This window comes from Lethenteron reissneri, chromosome 59, assembly GCF_015708825.2.
Source record: "Lethenteron reissneri isolate LAM-NWPU_2019-01 chromosome 59, ASM1570882v1, whole genome shotgun sequence".
Taxonomy (NCBI): Eukaryota; Metazoa; Chordata; class Hyperoartia; order Petromyzontiformes; family Petromyzontidae; genus Lethenteron; species Lethenteron reissneri.
In genome coordinates, this window is record NC_083837.1 from 6,723,327 (window position 1) to 6,737,909 (window position 14,583).

At 48.9% G+C, this 14,583-nt stretch overlaps 1 protein-coding gene across 1 annotated transcript in view; it reads left to right on the plus strand.

The window, feature by feature from the left end:
* The first annotated feature begins 4,787 nt into the window (after positions 1 to 4,787).
* LOC133357669 (short transient receptor potential channel 3-like) overlaps positions 4,788 to 14,583 on the plus strand; it is a 47,964-nt gene continuing 38,168 nt past the window's right edge. Inside the window, 5 exon segments of the mRNA XM_061575751.1 lie at positions 4,788 to 5,139; positions 6,946 to 7,110; positions 9,611 to 9,672; positions 9,674 to 9,877; positions 12,387 to 12,572. Of these exon segments, the coding sequence (XP_061431735.1) occupies positions 4,824 to 5,139; positions 6,946 to 7,110; positions 9,611 to 9,672; positions 9,674 to 9,877; positions 12,387 to 12,572 (933 nt within the window). The 5' untranslated portion in view covers positions 4,788 to 4,823.

Sequence of the window (14,583 nt, forward strand, 5' to 3'; positions counted from 1 at the left end):
TTGCCTATATCACTGTCGAGTGGAAACAAACGTTTTTAGGTGAAAACGGGCCGATTTGCGATTGCTAATCAATTAACCATCACTAACGTTAGCTATCATAGAGAAGTAAGTGACTTGGAAAGTTAATTAGCCGCACATTTACCCAACCACTAACAATGGCGCTCACGGGGTATTCAACTAACATTAATGTCTTTATTACGTTATATTTGTCAGAAAGCTCACGTGAAGTCTGACTAAAGTGTCAATAATTTATGTTGCGCTGCATGTGTCATATTTGTCGACAGCAGTAGCTTTCATTTATTGCATATTATTGTAGTATAGTGTATAGCTGTACTTATGATAAAGAGCATTATTAGTGTTTCTTTGATTCAAGTGCAAGCAGTTGTATTACAGTCAGCTTTCATTCACAGTGAGTGTCATCATAAGCAAAAGGAAGGGTGGCAGTGACATCAGTTTTTTGGGCTGCTTCAGAAAAGAAGAAAAGTAAGTTGAGAGCGGTGAGAAAATGGGTACCAGTCAGATGATATAAGTTTACAGTAGTACAAGAGATGAGTCAAGGTTTCTCAATATAATATTAATTGCCCTTCAGATCAGAAATGGTTATTAATCCATTCCTGAACATCATGGCAAGAAACACCACTTGTTTACTGATAAGATTTCTTCCATGTTCGCTTTGGTGCATTCAGAGTAAAGAGAGAGAGAGGGAGAGAGAGCATGAGGATGCCGACAGGGCAGTGTGAGTAGGTGAAGACCGAATAATGACACCACAACAGTCTAATCCTAATGTTAATTAAGCTGATATATTCCTCTAAGTACGGTATGGCTTCTCAGGTGTATTTCAGAAAATACAATCAAGCAGGGAGAGTGAGTTTGAGACAATTACAGAGAGACAGAGAGAAGCAGACAGGCAAGTGACGATGAAGGTGCAGGAGAGGGTGGGGAGGAGCTTGGACCTCGCCCAAATCAGCCAAATGTTAATGTCATACCTACTGTTTGGTTCTTTCGGTAAAGTCACGTAGTTAGAAATAAAATAAAAAATCACGACGTTTCGATCGCAACTCAAGCGGTCGTCATCAGACAAAGGAGTCAGCCTCTAAAGGCAAACTGTTTATAAGGGTTTGGGGATGGGCGTAGCCCAAGTGTATCAACAGCACCAGTACCATGGGCGGTGCACTCGGGACTTCTGCAGTCACGAAAGCTTCAAATCAAGAATGTCATACCTAGTCAAATCCTATCAAATAGGACACTCTACTTTCAGGAGAAATGGTTGAAAGATTATACTTGGTTCCATTACAGCCCCTACTTAAAGGGGGTACTCTGTTTCTATTGTGCAACACAAAAGTCTAAGCTTGCGTCAAAAGCAGATTCAGCTTTTGTCAAGACTGGCTTTCAAAATTCGAAGAAGGCACTGGAGAAATGTAGTGCACATGAAGACAGCCAGTGTCACAAATTAGCTGTGATGACTCAGATTCAGGAGCCAAACCTGTTAATGTGCAACTTTCACGTGAACTTGAAAGACAGCAGCAACAAGCGAGGAGAAATCTTATGAAGATTGTTGGGGGTGTGAAGAATTTGCCACGGCAAGGTCTGGCTTTTCGAGGCGTTGATAAGGAGAGTGGGAATTTCAGCCGGCTTCTAAAGTACAAGGCAGAGAGTGATGTAGAGCTGACCACCTGGCTGAAAGGTCACTTTGATTTCACCAGTTCCCAAATGCAAAACGAAATTTTTAAGCTGGTGGGCAATACAATCGTCAAAGAAATTGTGTCGGAAAAAAACATCAATACCAGTGGTCCAGCTCGCATTAATCTTTGATGGCACCCAGGATATATCAGGAGTTGAGCAGTAGTCAATATGTTTGTGCTTTGTAGATGCAGATCTACAACCAAAGGAAGAATTCCTGGGACTCTATGAAGTGTCATCAACGACAGGGCAAAATATACCCAAGATGGCATGTGATGTGATGATGCATCTAGGCCTTCCTCTGTCCCAACTTCGATGGTGCTGCAAATATGACTGGACGATTGCAGGGGGTGCAAGCCATTTTAAGGAAAGAACAACCGCTGGGTATGTATTGTCACTGTGGTCCACACTGCGTGAACTTAGTAACGCAGGCTGCCTGTGCAGCCTCTCCCCCAGTAAGATAATCAATGGGTCTGGTGCATGAATTGGGGAGCTTCTTTAATCAATCTGGCAAGTTCAAGGTGATTTTCCAGGAAATCGCAAAATCAGAGCATGGTTTCACCTCGTTGAAACCCCTCTGTCCCACCAAGTCGACTGTTCGCACCCCTGCCTTACGCTCAGTTCTCAGCCAGTATGAGTCAGTGCTGACAGCCCTTGAATAAATGGCATCATGCAGCTCATCTGACACTTCAACTAAGTCCAATGGTCTTCATGGAACATTTCTAAAAGGGAACACTGTCCTCGGCCTTGTAATGGCTGAAGACCTATGGGGGATTTGGAGTGACTGAACACCTCCCTGCAGCTTAGGAAACTGTTTCAGGCATGTTGGAGGATGTGGACCATGTCAAAACAAGCATGCAGGACAAGCGAATGGAGGATCACATTATTTTCTTGTTCGCAAAAGCAACTACTATGGCAACAAAGTTGGACCAACAACCTATTCAGATGCCTCATATCCGCAAACCTACAAAGCGTTGCACCGGTCAGGCTGTAGACATATCCATCCGGATGCGCAGTCTTTTTACAGAGCCCAATTGTACAACGCCTTGGACACAGTGAATACTCAATTCATAGAGATGTTTGATCAAGCTGGATACCACAATCTGCAGCAGCTTGAAAATGTGCTGCTACGCAGAGACGTGGACAAGGTGGTAGACGAGTATCCTGAGTTGAATTCAAGATTACTGCAGGTGTAGCTGGCCATGTTTGGGGCTAATTACACAAATCAAACGGGCTCAGATGTTGCTAGCATTATTAGGAAATTGTGCCAGAGGTGAGAGGTCTCTTCAGTCAGGTAGAAGCTTTAGTAAGGCTTCTGCTGGTCATCCCTGCCTTAAGACATGGCTTATATCTTTGATGAGTCAAACAAGGCTGAATAATGTGGCCATGTGTCACGTGCACCAGGAGAAACTGGACAGATTTGACCTTGAAGGAATATTCCGGTCATTTATCGGTGTCAACGATAAGCGCAAATAGGCCTTTGGATCCTTTGCTTGAAGATGACAAGTCAAAACACTTGTCATTGCCTGGAGAGGAGATGAGAGGATAGGAGAGGAGAGCAGAAGAAAGGAGCAGAAATGACTGCAGAGCAGGGGAGAGGCAAAGAGATGACTGGAGAAGAGAGGAGAATATAAGACCAGAGAAGAGGAGACGAGAGGGCTGGGGAGGAGAAGATAGGAGAGCAGAGCAGAGCAAACGCCCCCCGCTGCTGCCCACCCAAGTTTACTTGTAATATGTAAATAAAACAACAATTTGCTCAAGCTTGGCACAATATCTGGACATGTCTTCATATAACAATGCATAGATTTCTGTTTATATGATTTTGGTTATGGTTGTACTTTATTAATCCCTAATCTCTGCCATTAGATACAATGAAACAAGAAAAGGTAAAAATAAGAAAAAAAACACAATTTGACATTTTGGTAAAAAAAATCCATCCTATGTGTTAGTGAATTTTTTTAATATTTTAGGCAGGAAATGGCAGGAAATGAGTTTTCAAATTAAGATTTTTTTTTCTGGGGGGGGGATTTTGAACCCCCCCAATGTTGACTCCATGGCTACGGCCTTGGTTCCAGGCCCGCGTCGCATGGCTGGGCTTTCAAGATTTGCTTTGGGATGGCTCGCCAATTGACCCCGGGACTTGCCTGCTGATGTGTTCGTGATTGCTTCATACATATATACGTGTGTGTCTGTGTGTGTGTGTGTCTGCGCGTTTACTTGTATGTGTGGTAGTGTAGCGGTTAGCGCGCTGCGCTACAAACCCAGCGACCCAGGTTCAATTCCTGCTCACGGCCAACACTGTCAGTGACGATTATCTGAACCGGTCCTGGGCCTCCCCTAGGTCAACTCAGCCTCAAATTAGTGCCTGGTGCGGTGTGTAAACATCGCCACTGGGGAGACAAAGGCGGTCGGGTGTGGTGCTGGCCACCTACCTCGTGTGCCATGGCAGCCTTCATCGGGTACTACTCGTTAACAGCACTTGCCCCAACAGTCTGTGAAGGCTACATGGGAGATCTTTGTCTTTATGCAATTTGTTATAATTTCAAAAGTGGGGTGGGGGGGATCAAGATAGTTAACGTCATAGCACATAGTAGGAGGCTTTCGCGACCAATATCATCCATAATGAAGTTTTTTTGTTGTAAATATAAATGTGTCAATACTCTTTGGTTCTTTCTTTAAAGCCACGTCGGTATAAAATAAAATAAATCACGACGTTTCGGGCGCAACACAAGCGTCCGTAATCAGCATCCGTAATCAGGTGTTGCGCCCGAAACGTCGTGATTTATTTTATACCTACGTGACTTTACCGAAAGAACTAAAGAGTATGGATTCCTGCAGTCACGAAAGCTTCAAATCAAGATATAAATGTGTCGTCAAAACCGCCGCCACCCGACACAGCCAATTATCCATCAGGTCGCCGAGCTTGTGACCAGCGGCTCGCTCTGTTCGAGAAGCCGGTGTCGATCGTGGGCAGCTCCCAGCCCAAGACCTCGGCGCTCCGACTTCGGAGCCACCCAGCGACCTCCTCGAACCTTTGGCTCCCCAACAAAATCAAACTTTTGCTTCTTCTCCTCTTCTCTTTCTCCCCGCCAACCCGCAGGAGAGCGTCCGTCAACCGGCAGACGATACGGCGGCGGCCCACGATGATGCGGGAGAAGGCGGGCCGGCGTCAGGCGGTGCGGGGCCCCGCGTACATGTTCAGCGAGCGGGCCACGAACCTCACGGCCGAGGAGGAGCGCTTCCTCGACGCGGCCGAGTACGGCAACATCCCCGTGGTGCGCCGTATGCTGGAGGATTGCGGCGCTGGCCGCTCGCTCAACGTCAACTGCGTGGACTACATGGGCCAGAACGCCATGCAGCTCGCCGTGGGCAACGAGCACCTCGAGGTGGCCGAGCTGCTGCTCAAGCGCGACAAGCTGTCGCGGGTCGGCGACGCACTCATGCTCGCCATCAGCAAGGGTGCGCGGAGGCCCCTGTCCGAGTCGCGGTGTGCCGTCGACCGCAGTCGTGTCGTCGTGGTCTTGTCATCACAGTCCTGTCGTCGCGGTCGTGTCGTCGTGGTCATGTCATCGCGGTCGTGTCATTGCGGTCCTGTCATTCAAGTCATATCATTGTGGTCATGTCATCGTGGTCATGTCATCGTGGTCATGTCATCGTGATCATGCCATCGTGGTCATATCGTAGTCATCTCATCGTGGTCCTATAATCGTAGTTATATCATCGTGGTCATCCCAATGTGGTCATGCCAGTGTCATTGCGTTACTGCCGTGTTAGAAGACAGTGTTGTTGACTACATTTTTCGGTGGGGGGGGGGGGGGTAAATTCACTCGAGGCGCCTCGCAAGTACCCAATTAGCTGTTTTCTATTGTTGACGTCATCACATCGAGCACCGAATCGCTGCAACAGTTCTTCGAGCAGGGTAGAAGGCCACAATCTCGTTTCTCGCCTCAAAGTCGCCCAACACCCCGTACCCCCATCGAACCTCGCAGCGAATCACCAAACCAGCGGTGGGCGGCAGACGAATCGTTCCATTCCCCGCGGAAGATCGAATTAAGCGGCTCGGGTTTTGTAAATGGTTTACGCGCGCTGCGTTCTACTTTGCGAGGAGGTGAGCTCGTGACAGGGCATCACATATGATTAGTGTGAAAAGCATGAATAGGTGTTTACCCATTCCTGGCAATATAACAGGAGGTGTGTTAACATGTTCAAACGCCAAATAGATGCCTTTTGCACACACGTACTTGTGGTGAGCATGCAAACAAACATGCTCTTATAATGTACGTATTGTTATTCTTAGGTTTTTTCGGTAAAGTCACGTAGGTACCTACGTGACTTTACCGAAAAAACCTAAGAATATGAATCCTTGCAGTCACGAAAGCTTCAAATCTAGAATGTACGTATTGTCTTTGAAACTGATTGACCTACACCAGAGGAAGCGGCCTTCTTATCAATTTCAAAGACAGTGCGCACATTATCAGAGCATGTTTGTTTGCATGTACGTGTGGCTAATAATGCAGACTCGATTACTTGCAAAAGGCATATATTTGGTGTTTGAACAGCTTAACGCCTCCTGTGTTATTGCTAGAAATGGTAAACCCTATTCTTACTTTTCATACGTCGATACCGGCAAAAGAAAAGGTACCGTGATAAATATGATGAGTGTGTTGACGCGTGGTAAGCCGGCTCGGGAAGGGACATAACGTACCAGCAATGGAACTGCTTGAGTGGTATTTGTGTGCTTTTATTGGGGACTGGGAATAGCTCTTCGGCTGTTGGTAACGTCCCGTTCCAGCAAGCGGAAAATCACAAAGGGTCGCGACCTGGAGTCATCGTGTGTTGCGACTGATTCATTTCAACATGCTTATTGGATTACTGGACTGATGCTCGTGCCGCCTCACAGTAAGAAGGGCCTGGGTTTGATTTCCGATTCGCACTCCATCCTGTGTGATGTTCTGCATTATCTCCTCTTCTTTTCCACGTGGGTTTGCTCCTAGTTCTCCCATAGCAAATAAAAAAAACACAGCGTAACTGCTCTTGGCCAAAAACAGCGCAATGCGGAGAGATTTCCTGCAAATCACTCAATTGGGATTGCACACAGCAACAGCATCACCCCCTGCTCTGAAAAAAAACCTGCCAGGACCCTCCTGGCAGGCGAGGCTTTCCTGGGTGAACGAGTGGAAGAACAATGATCACGATGATCACCCTAATGATGATCATGATGATCACCATGACGACAACAATGACGCCGCGCGGTGTGCGTTTCAGGCTACGTGCGGATTGTGGAGACCATCCTCGCCCACCCGGCCTTCGCCGGTGAGAAGCGCCTCATCCTGAGCCCCCGGGAGCAGGAGACGCAGGACGACGACTTCTACGCCTACGACGAAGATGGCACACGCTTCTCTCCCGACATCACCCCCATCATCCTTGCAGGTCGGCTGTGGATACCTCGGGGGCGGGGGGGGGCGGGGTGTGATGATGTTCAAGATAATGATGATGATGATCACAATGGTAAACGATGATCACGATGATCGTGATGATCACGATGATCGCGATGATCATCATGATAATCATGATGATAATGATGGTCACGATGATCATGATGATCACGATGATCATGATAATCATGATGATCATGATTATCACGATGATCGCGATGATCATCATGATCATGATAATCATGATGATAATGATGGTCACGATGATCATAATGATCACGATGATCATGATAATCATGATGATCATGATAATCATGATGATAATGATGATCGCGATGATAATGATGGTCACGATGATCATGATGATAATGACGATCACGATGGTCACGCTGATTATGATAATCACAATGATGATGATGTTCATGATGATGATGATGATCATAATGATCATTGTGATCATCGGGGGGTGGGGGGGTCACTACTGACTTCTACACCGGGAAATGTTGCAGTCGCTGAGTGAGCAACTGGAAAGGCGATCCCAGGCCCTAAACAACACTTTAGCTTCTTTAGAACTGCTTGTATGTGTTTAGTTTGTTGTCCTTTCCCCGCACCTCCGATTAGCACAGTTGGCTATGTACAGGGGCGTCCCTAGACCAGCTGCCAGCAACTGGCAGCACCCTAGGCGAACCATGAAGTCAGCACCACTATCCCCAGACCCCAAGGGCAGATCTAAGCCTGAGGTTTTTGGTAAACTGGGAAACACTTTACATCTTGACTTAAAGCTTTCGTGACTGCAGGAATTCATATTTTTGGGGTCTTTCGGTAAAGTCAAGTAGATAGGTTAAAAATAAATAAATAAAAATCTATTGCGACGTTTCGATCGCAACACAAGCGACTGTGATCAGTGGAAAAAAGGGGGGAACACCACGAAAGGCAAGCTGTTTTTACAGGTTTAAAATGGGCGTAGCCCAGGCGTCCTGGTATCAGAACGAAGTGGGCGGGGCACAAGTGGCCTGGGGCCTGTGCAAGCGTAGATGGTGATGTTAATGTGGATTCGGAATTAAGAGAGGGGGAGCCGCATGAGACGTGGAGAATTTAACAACTTGTGCTACTCCCGATGCATGGGCGACACCGCAGGAACTGAAATTGCTTGTCACATCTTTGGTAAAATAAAACCAACATCGGAAGGTGACAAGATGGAAACATCACAGCCAGTTATGACTTAAACTGATTGATGACGTCCTTCTAGTGATTGCTGAGTTTGTACCCATCCTCTCGGTGAAAATTGTGTCTGTATATATGGATGGCTTCATGAAATAATCTTTGTTGATAGCCAGTGGGCTTGCAAAGTACCTTCGTCTTAGAGAAATGGGAAACACTTTGCCCCTATTTTTCGTTTAATGTTTTTTTAAGCGTATTCTTCTTTAAACAGAGGCATAACTATTCAGTTTGCCCGTCCATTTGTCCAACCAATACATTCTCAGGAATGTTGAGAAATGAATTATAATTCATATTCCCTCTGTGCGCGCACAGAAATTGAAATAATTAAAATTGTATCCTCGAATTTGGCGCCTCACTTGACTTGGTGCCCAAGGCGACCGCCCAAGTTCGCCTGTACAGCGCAAAAGAAGGTCAACATCAATACACACATCATCGTGATCATCACGATCATCGCTATTTTGCTCGTTCACGCCGCCTATTTTTGTTTTGCTCCAATTGCAATTCCGTGGTGGTGATGACCTCCCAGCGGGGGTCACCCTTTGCTAATGAGATATATTGTAGGTCCCTGCCTGCCTCTCTCTCTAAACTAAACTATAATCCAATTTTTTTTTATTGTGGCAGGTAATGGCCACTGAGCAATGTGTCTCTTTTTGCAGAAGCGACCTGGGCCACAAATGAGAGCTCAACGAAGTGGATTATCATTATCACTTGGAATGTATGGTGGACAATAACTCTTAAACGCGTGACTTTGATTCTAAATCTGGGGGAAACTGGAAGACCTGGAGTAAAATCCACGTGATCACAGGGAGAACATGCAAACTCCAAATATGCAAGCATCAGGGTTGGGGTCGAACCAATGCCTGCATACCAGGCGAGGGAGTTAACATCTCGCCACCATAAAGGCAAGACTCAAGTGAAATTGTCTGCTGATTGTAGCTCAACCAAGTGGCTCATCATCACGTGGGCATTTATAGCAGCCAAATACTCTTAGACGCACGTTGATTCTAAATGTGGAGGGAAAAAACCAGAGGACCCGGAGAAACATCCACAGGGAGAGGGAGAGAGAATACGCAAACTAAAAATATACGGCAGGCATCTTAAGGGTCGGGATCTGAACCCACGACCTCCTGCATACCAGGCGAGGTAGTTGACATCTCGCCGTTAGCGGCACCCTCTCGTGTCACACCAAACCGGCACTCGCCTTGACTGCGTCGTCCACTGCGCGTGTCGCCCCCCCCCTTTCCCCCCCCCCGACCCCCACCGCGTGCTTCCAGCGCACTGCCAGGAGTACGAGATCGTGCACATCTTGCTGCGCAGGGGGGCGCGCATCGAGCGGGCCGCACGACTACTTCTGCAAGTGCGGCGAGTGTACCGAGAAGCAGCGGCACGATGCCTTTTGCCACTCGCGCTCGCGCATCAACGCGTACCGCGGCCTCGCCAGCCCCGCGTACCTGTCGCTGTCCAGCGAGGACCCCGTGCTCACTGCCCTCGAACTCAGCAATGAGCTCGCCATGCTGGCCAACATCGAGAAGGAGTTCAAGGTGCGTGCGTGTGTGTCTGTGTCTTTGTGTCCGTGTGTGTCATTATCTTGGAGGCACTGCTGCTGAACCTGCTGAACCTGGAGCATGCCACTAAGAGGTGGGGCCTTACATCAGCCCCACCAAAGCTAAGCACCCGCCTGGGTATTTTCTGCCATCGAACATTCCACCCCCACAACTCCCAATTGGTGATGGGGCAATTCTGGAGAGAGGGGAGAGTTTTCCATACCTGGGCAGTGTGCTGATGACCGGCTCCGATTCGACAGCAGAGGTCTCACAGAGGTCTCACTCCGAATCAGTCGGGCAGCATTATAATTGCTTTGGCTGTGTAACGCTGTGTGGAAGCTGCGTGGTCTTTCGCTACACACGAAGCTTCGGGTCTTCTCAGCCACGGTCATGCCCTCCCTTTTCTATGATTGCGAAACGTGGACCCCTCTAATGGAACATCTGCGTCAGTTAGCAATATTTAGGCTGCCCTGACTATGATCAATCATGGGTTTAACCAGGCTAAATTATGTGAGGAACTCACAAATCCTTGAAAGATCTGGGCAAAGTCCCATCGGTGAGCTCTGGCAGGCAAATCTACATTGGCTGGGTCATGTAGCCCACATGCCTAACCACTGCATACCTAAACAGATTTTGTTCGGTTGGATAGAGGGGGGTAAATGGGCGCGGCACAAGCTGGAGAAGAGATGGGCTGATGCGGTACAGGAGGATGTAGAGCTGAGTGGACTTGCCGACGATTGGTACCAGCGGTGTCACGAACGGCATAAATGGAGGAGGCTCGTGAAGGAAGCTACTGGCGAGTTGGAGGCAGTCACCCTCCAGCAACAACGGAGTGCAAAGGAGCAACGCTCACAACAACGAGCGGAGCACCGGGCGGATAAAACGTAGCAAGTTGGCACAGCTGGTGAATCTACCGGTCATCTCAGTCAGCCAACCCACGGCACCTGGGTCTATCCCGAGACCTCTTGTCAGCGAGCCTTCGACACTTCACGTGGCCTCAAAGTTCACCTGGCCTGCAACAGGCGCCGTGGTCCATGTCACCGTCACTTTGTGGCGAATGGCGGCTGTTGGTATACGAACCCGGTCACCTGAGTTAGATTCCTGCTCACGGCCAACACCGGTGACGATCATCTGTACCGGTCCTGGGCCCCCCCTAGGTGAACTCAAATGAGTACCTGGTGCAATGTGTATACATCGCCACTGGGGAGACAAAGGCCGCCGGGCGTGGTGCTGACCACCCCCCCCCCCCTCGTGTGCCGTGCCAGCCTTCATAGGTGCTCGCAAATTGCACTTGCCCCAACAATCTGTTGAAGGCTATACGGGGGGTCTTTGTCTTTGTTAGTTCATGTGTGGGGGAGGGGTGGCGCAGTGGTTAGCGCGCCGCTGATGACCCGAATTCAATTCTCGAGCCGGGCTACACGTTCTGTGTTTTCACCGCGCGACAAACGACATCTTGGAAGCAAATGAAGCAAGTTCCCAATCTAAAACCCACTTGCACAGCAGCGACTCCCAGGTTTGCTGTTTCGCACTTTTCTGTCAGCTCTGTGCCAGAACCGTCGCCTTCATCGCGTGCCATCCGTCAACCCCAATCGTTCCCATCCATCCCACTCCCTTCAAACCGGCCTCTTGTATGTGTGTATGCTGAACTTCTTTCGCACTGTACGTAGCCAACCATGCAAATGGGAGGTGCGGGGGGGAAGGACAACAAACTAAAAACACAAAAGATAGTTAGTCAATCTGGATGATGCACAGCTCCAGTGGCGCCATAATATCGGAAGGGAAGAGCGCTCCAGACGGCCGCAGAAGCGCATCTGAAAGCGACCCGACCGTCTCTGTTCGATCGCTAGCCAAAATCCGCCGCTATCGCTGTTGAGAGGATGACCGCTCCTGCCCTCTTCCTCCGCCTCCTCTTTTCCTCCTACCCCCTCCTCCTCCCTCCCCCCTCCTCCCTCCCTCCTCCTCCCTCCTCCTTCCTCCTCCCCTCCTCCTCCTCTCTCCCTCCTCCTCCTCCCTCCCCCCTCCTTCCTCCTCTCTCCCTCCTCCTCCTCCCTCCCCCCTCCTTCCTCCTCTCTCCCTCCTCCTCCCTCCCTCTGTCCCTGCTCCCTCCTCCTCCTTTCCTACTCCTCCGTCCATCCCTCCTCCTCTCTCCCTCCTCCTCCCTCCCTCCTCCTTCCTCCCTCCTCCCTTCCCCCTCCTCCTTTCCTACTCCTTTCCACCTCCTCCCTCCCCCCTCCTCCCCCCTGCTCCCCCCTCCTCCCTCCTCCTACCCCTCCTCCCTCCTGCTCCCTCCTCCTCCCTCCTCCTCTTTTCCTCCTCCTCCATCCCTCCTCCTACCTCCTTCTCCCTTCATCCTCCTACTCTCTTCCTCTCTTTCTACTCCTCCCTCCCCCCTCCTCCCTTCCTTTTCCTCCCCCCCCTCCTCCCCCTCCTTCCTCCTCCTCCCTTCCTCCTCCTTTCCTCCTCTCTTCCTACCACCCCCCCTCCTCCGCCACTGCACTCGTCCCAGAACGACTACAAGAAGCTGTCGGTGCAGTGCAAAGACTTCGTGGTGGGGCTGCTCGACCTGTGCCGCGACACGGAGGAGGTGGAGGCGATCCTCAACGGCGACGCGGAGCTCAACCCGCCAGCCTGCGACCGCCAGCGAGCAGCCCTCATCCGCCTCAAGCTCGCCATCAAGTACGAGGTCAAGAAGGTAAGGGGCCAGGAGCGCGGGGGGGGCTCAAGCCCGCACGCCAGGGCTGGACATGCTTTGGAACAGATGACGCCTTGGGCTAGACCGCAGTGGGTTCTCAATATGCGGAAACTCCTGGGAGGAGGGGGGGGGTAACGCGTGATAATGTCCCGAGAGGGGGTACGTGAGGTGATTTATAAATGTGTGAAATTGTATAATTCCTGAGAGTCATCGGTGTTATAATCGTGCCGTATGAATCTGTCGATGTAAAATAACTACGGTAAGGTTTAAATACAAATGGTAACCTATAAAGATATAAAAGACCTTTCTAAACTCATTGATCGTAAACAATGTCGGTTTCCAAGAGTAACCAGCGTCACACGCCCAGAGCGCCCGTTGAATTTTAGTTTTATTGGCTTGCAGTCACTAGCTGGTTAGGATATCTCACAAAATGGACAATTGATAAAAATATGATGTTCATTATTCATACATGTATTTCTCAGAACCATGTTGGGTCAGGCAAGGGGGATACTCGGTTGAAACTAAATTCAACAAGGTGGGGCAGAGTGGCCACAAAAATGTTGAGAACCGCTGGGATCGGTGGCCAGGGCAGCATGGGCATTTAAGTGTATTTACAAACATGCGTCTTGATTATTTCCAAACATGCGTCTAGATGATTTGGCTGCTATAAATCTCCGCGTGATGATAAGCCACCTTGTTGAGCTATAATTTGTGGCCAGGTCACATCTGAAAAGCAGCTAATAGCTCAGTGAGCCTTACCTGGAAGATACCAAAAAAAATGTTTAATTTTATTTGGAAATTTTTAAAGTGATTTGTTTTCCTTTCCTATACTTTGCACTCCGATCAGATGTTTTGTATTATTTGTTGTTGGAACGTTCTGACCCACCCCTATTGGACATCTGTGAAAAAGAGCTTCATTGATAATCCGATTTATCCAGTGTAAATACATATTCTGATTCTGATCTCTGTTGAACTTCTTTCGCACTGTACGTAACCAACTGTGCTCATCTGAGGTGCAGTAATCGGAGGTGTGGGGGAAGGACAACAAGATAAACACAAAAAGCAGTTCTGAAAGAGATTAGTTTTTTACTTAGATTTAATAGTGCTCCCAGTCGCTTCTTATTAATATCGGAAGGAAGAGCGTTCCAGACGGCCGCAAAAGCGCATCTGAAAGCGCATGATGTAGCGATCACCGTCTTTGTTCGATGGCTGAACCAAAAGCCGCCACTGCTGCGAGGGCGACCGGAGTTTGCGTGATGATGGTTTATGCCCCTTGGGCAGTTGTTCTGGGCAATTGTTGTCTGTTGTTACCGAGATGTGATATAGCAGCCTGGCCTATTATGGCTACTCCCACAGGCAGGCTGGCAGCCACTTAATTTGTGTACCTTCCTTGGTCATGCAATAACTCGTCTCGGCGTACGGTTGATGCAGCAGCACTTGGCATCGTTAAATTAAAAATGATGTAGCCGGGCGGGCTCAGAGGTCAGGGCACCGAGTCGGTACCGTTGAGAATCCTGGGTTGGAATCCAGGCCTGTGGCTAAACTGGTTGACGGTCTAAGCTCAGTCGCCGATGACTGGGGCACCACAGTGACAAGATGTTAACCGCCTCGCCTGATGTACAGGAGGTCGTGTGTTCGATCCCGACCCTTGAGGCCTGCTGGATATTTAGAGTTTGCGTGTCTCTCTCTCCGGGGTCACGTGGATTTTTTCCAGTGTTTCCCTCCACATTTAGAAGCAACATCACGCGTTTCAGAGTATTTGACTGTTGCTATAAATCTTCACATGATGATGAGCCACTTCGTTGGGCTATCATATGTGCTTGTCAGGTCGCTCCTGAAAAAGAGCTTATATAGCAGCTCAGTGGGCCTTTCCTGAGTAAAATTTTAAAAAGTAATCGTTAGACTACAGACTAACACACGTAAACAAAAAACATCGCGTTATACGTCCGTGGCTGAATTCCAGCTCTTGAGAATTTAAAATATACATCGGTTAGACTGTCACTCGAACGCC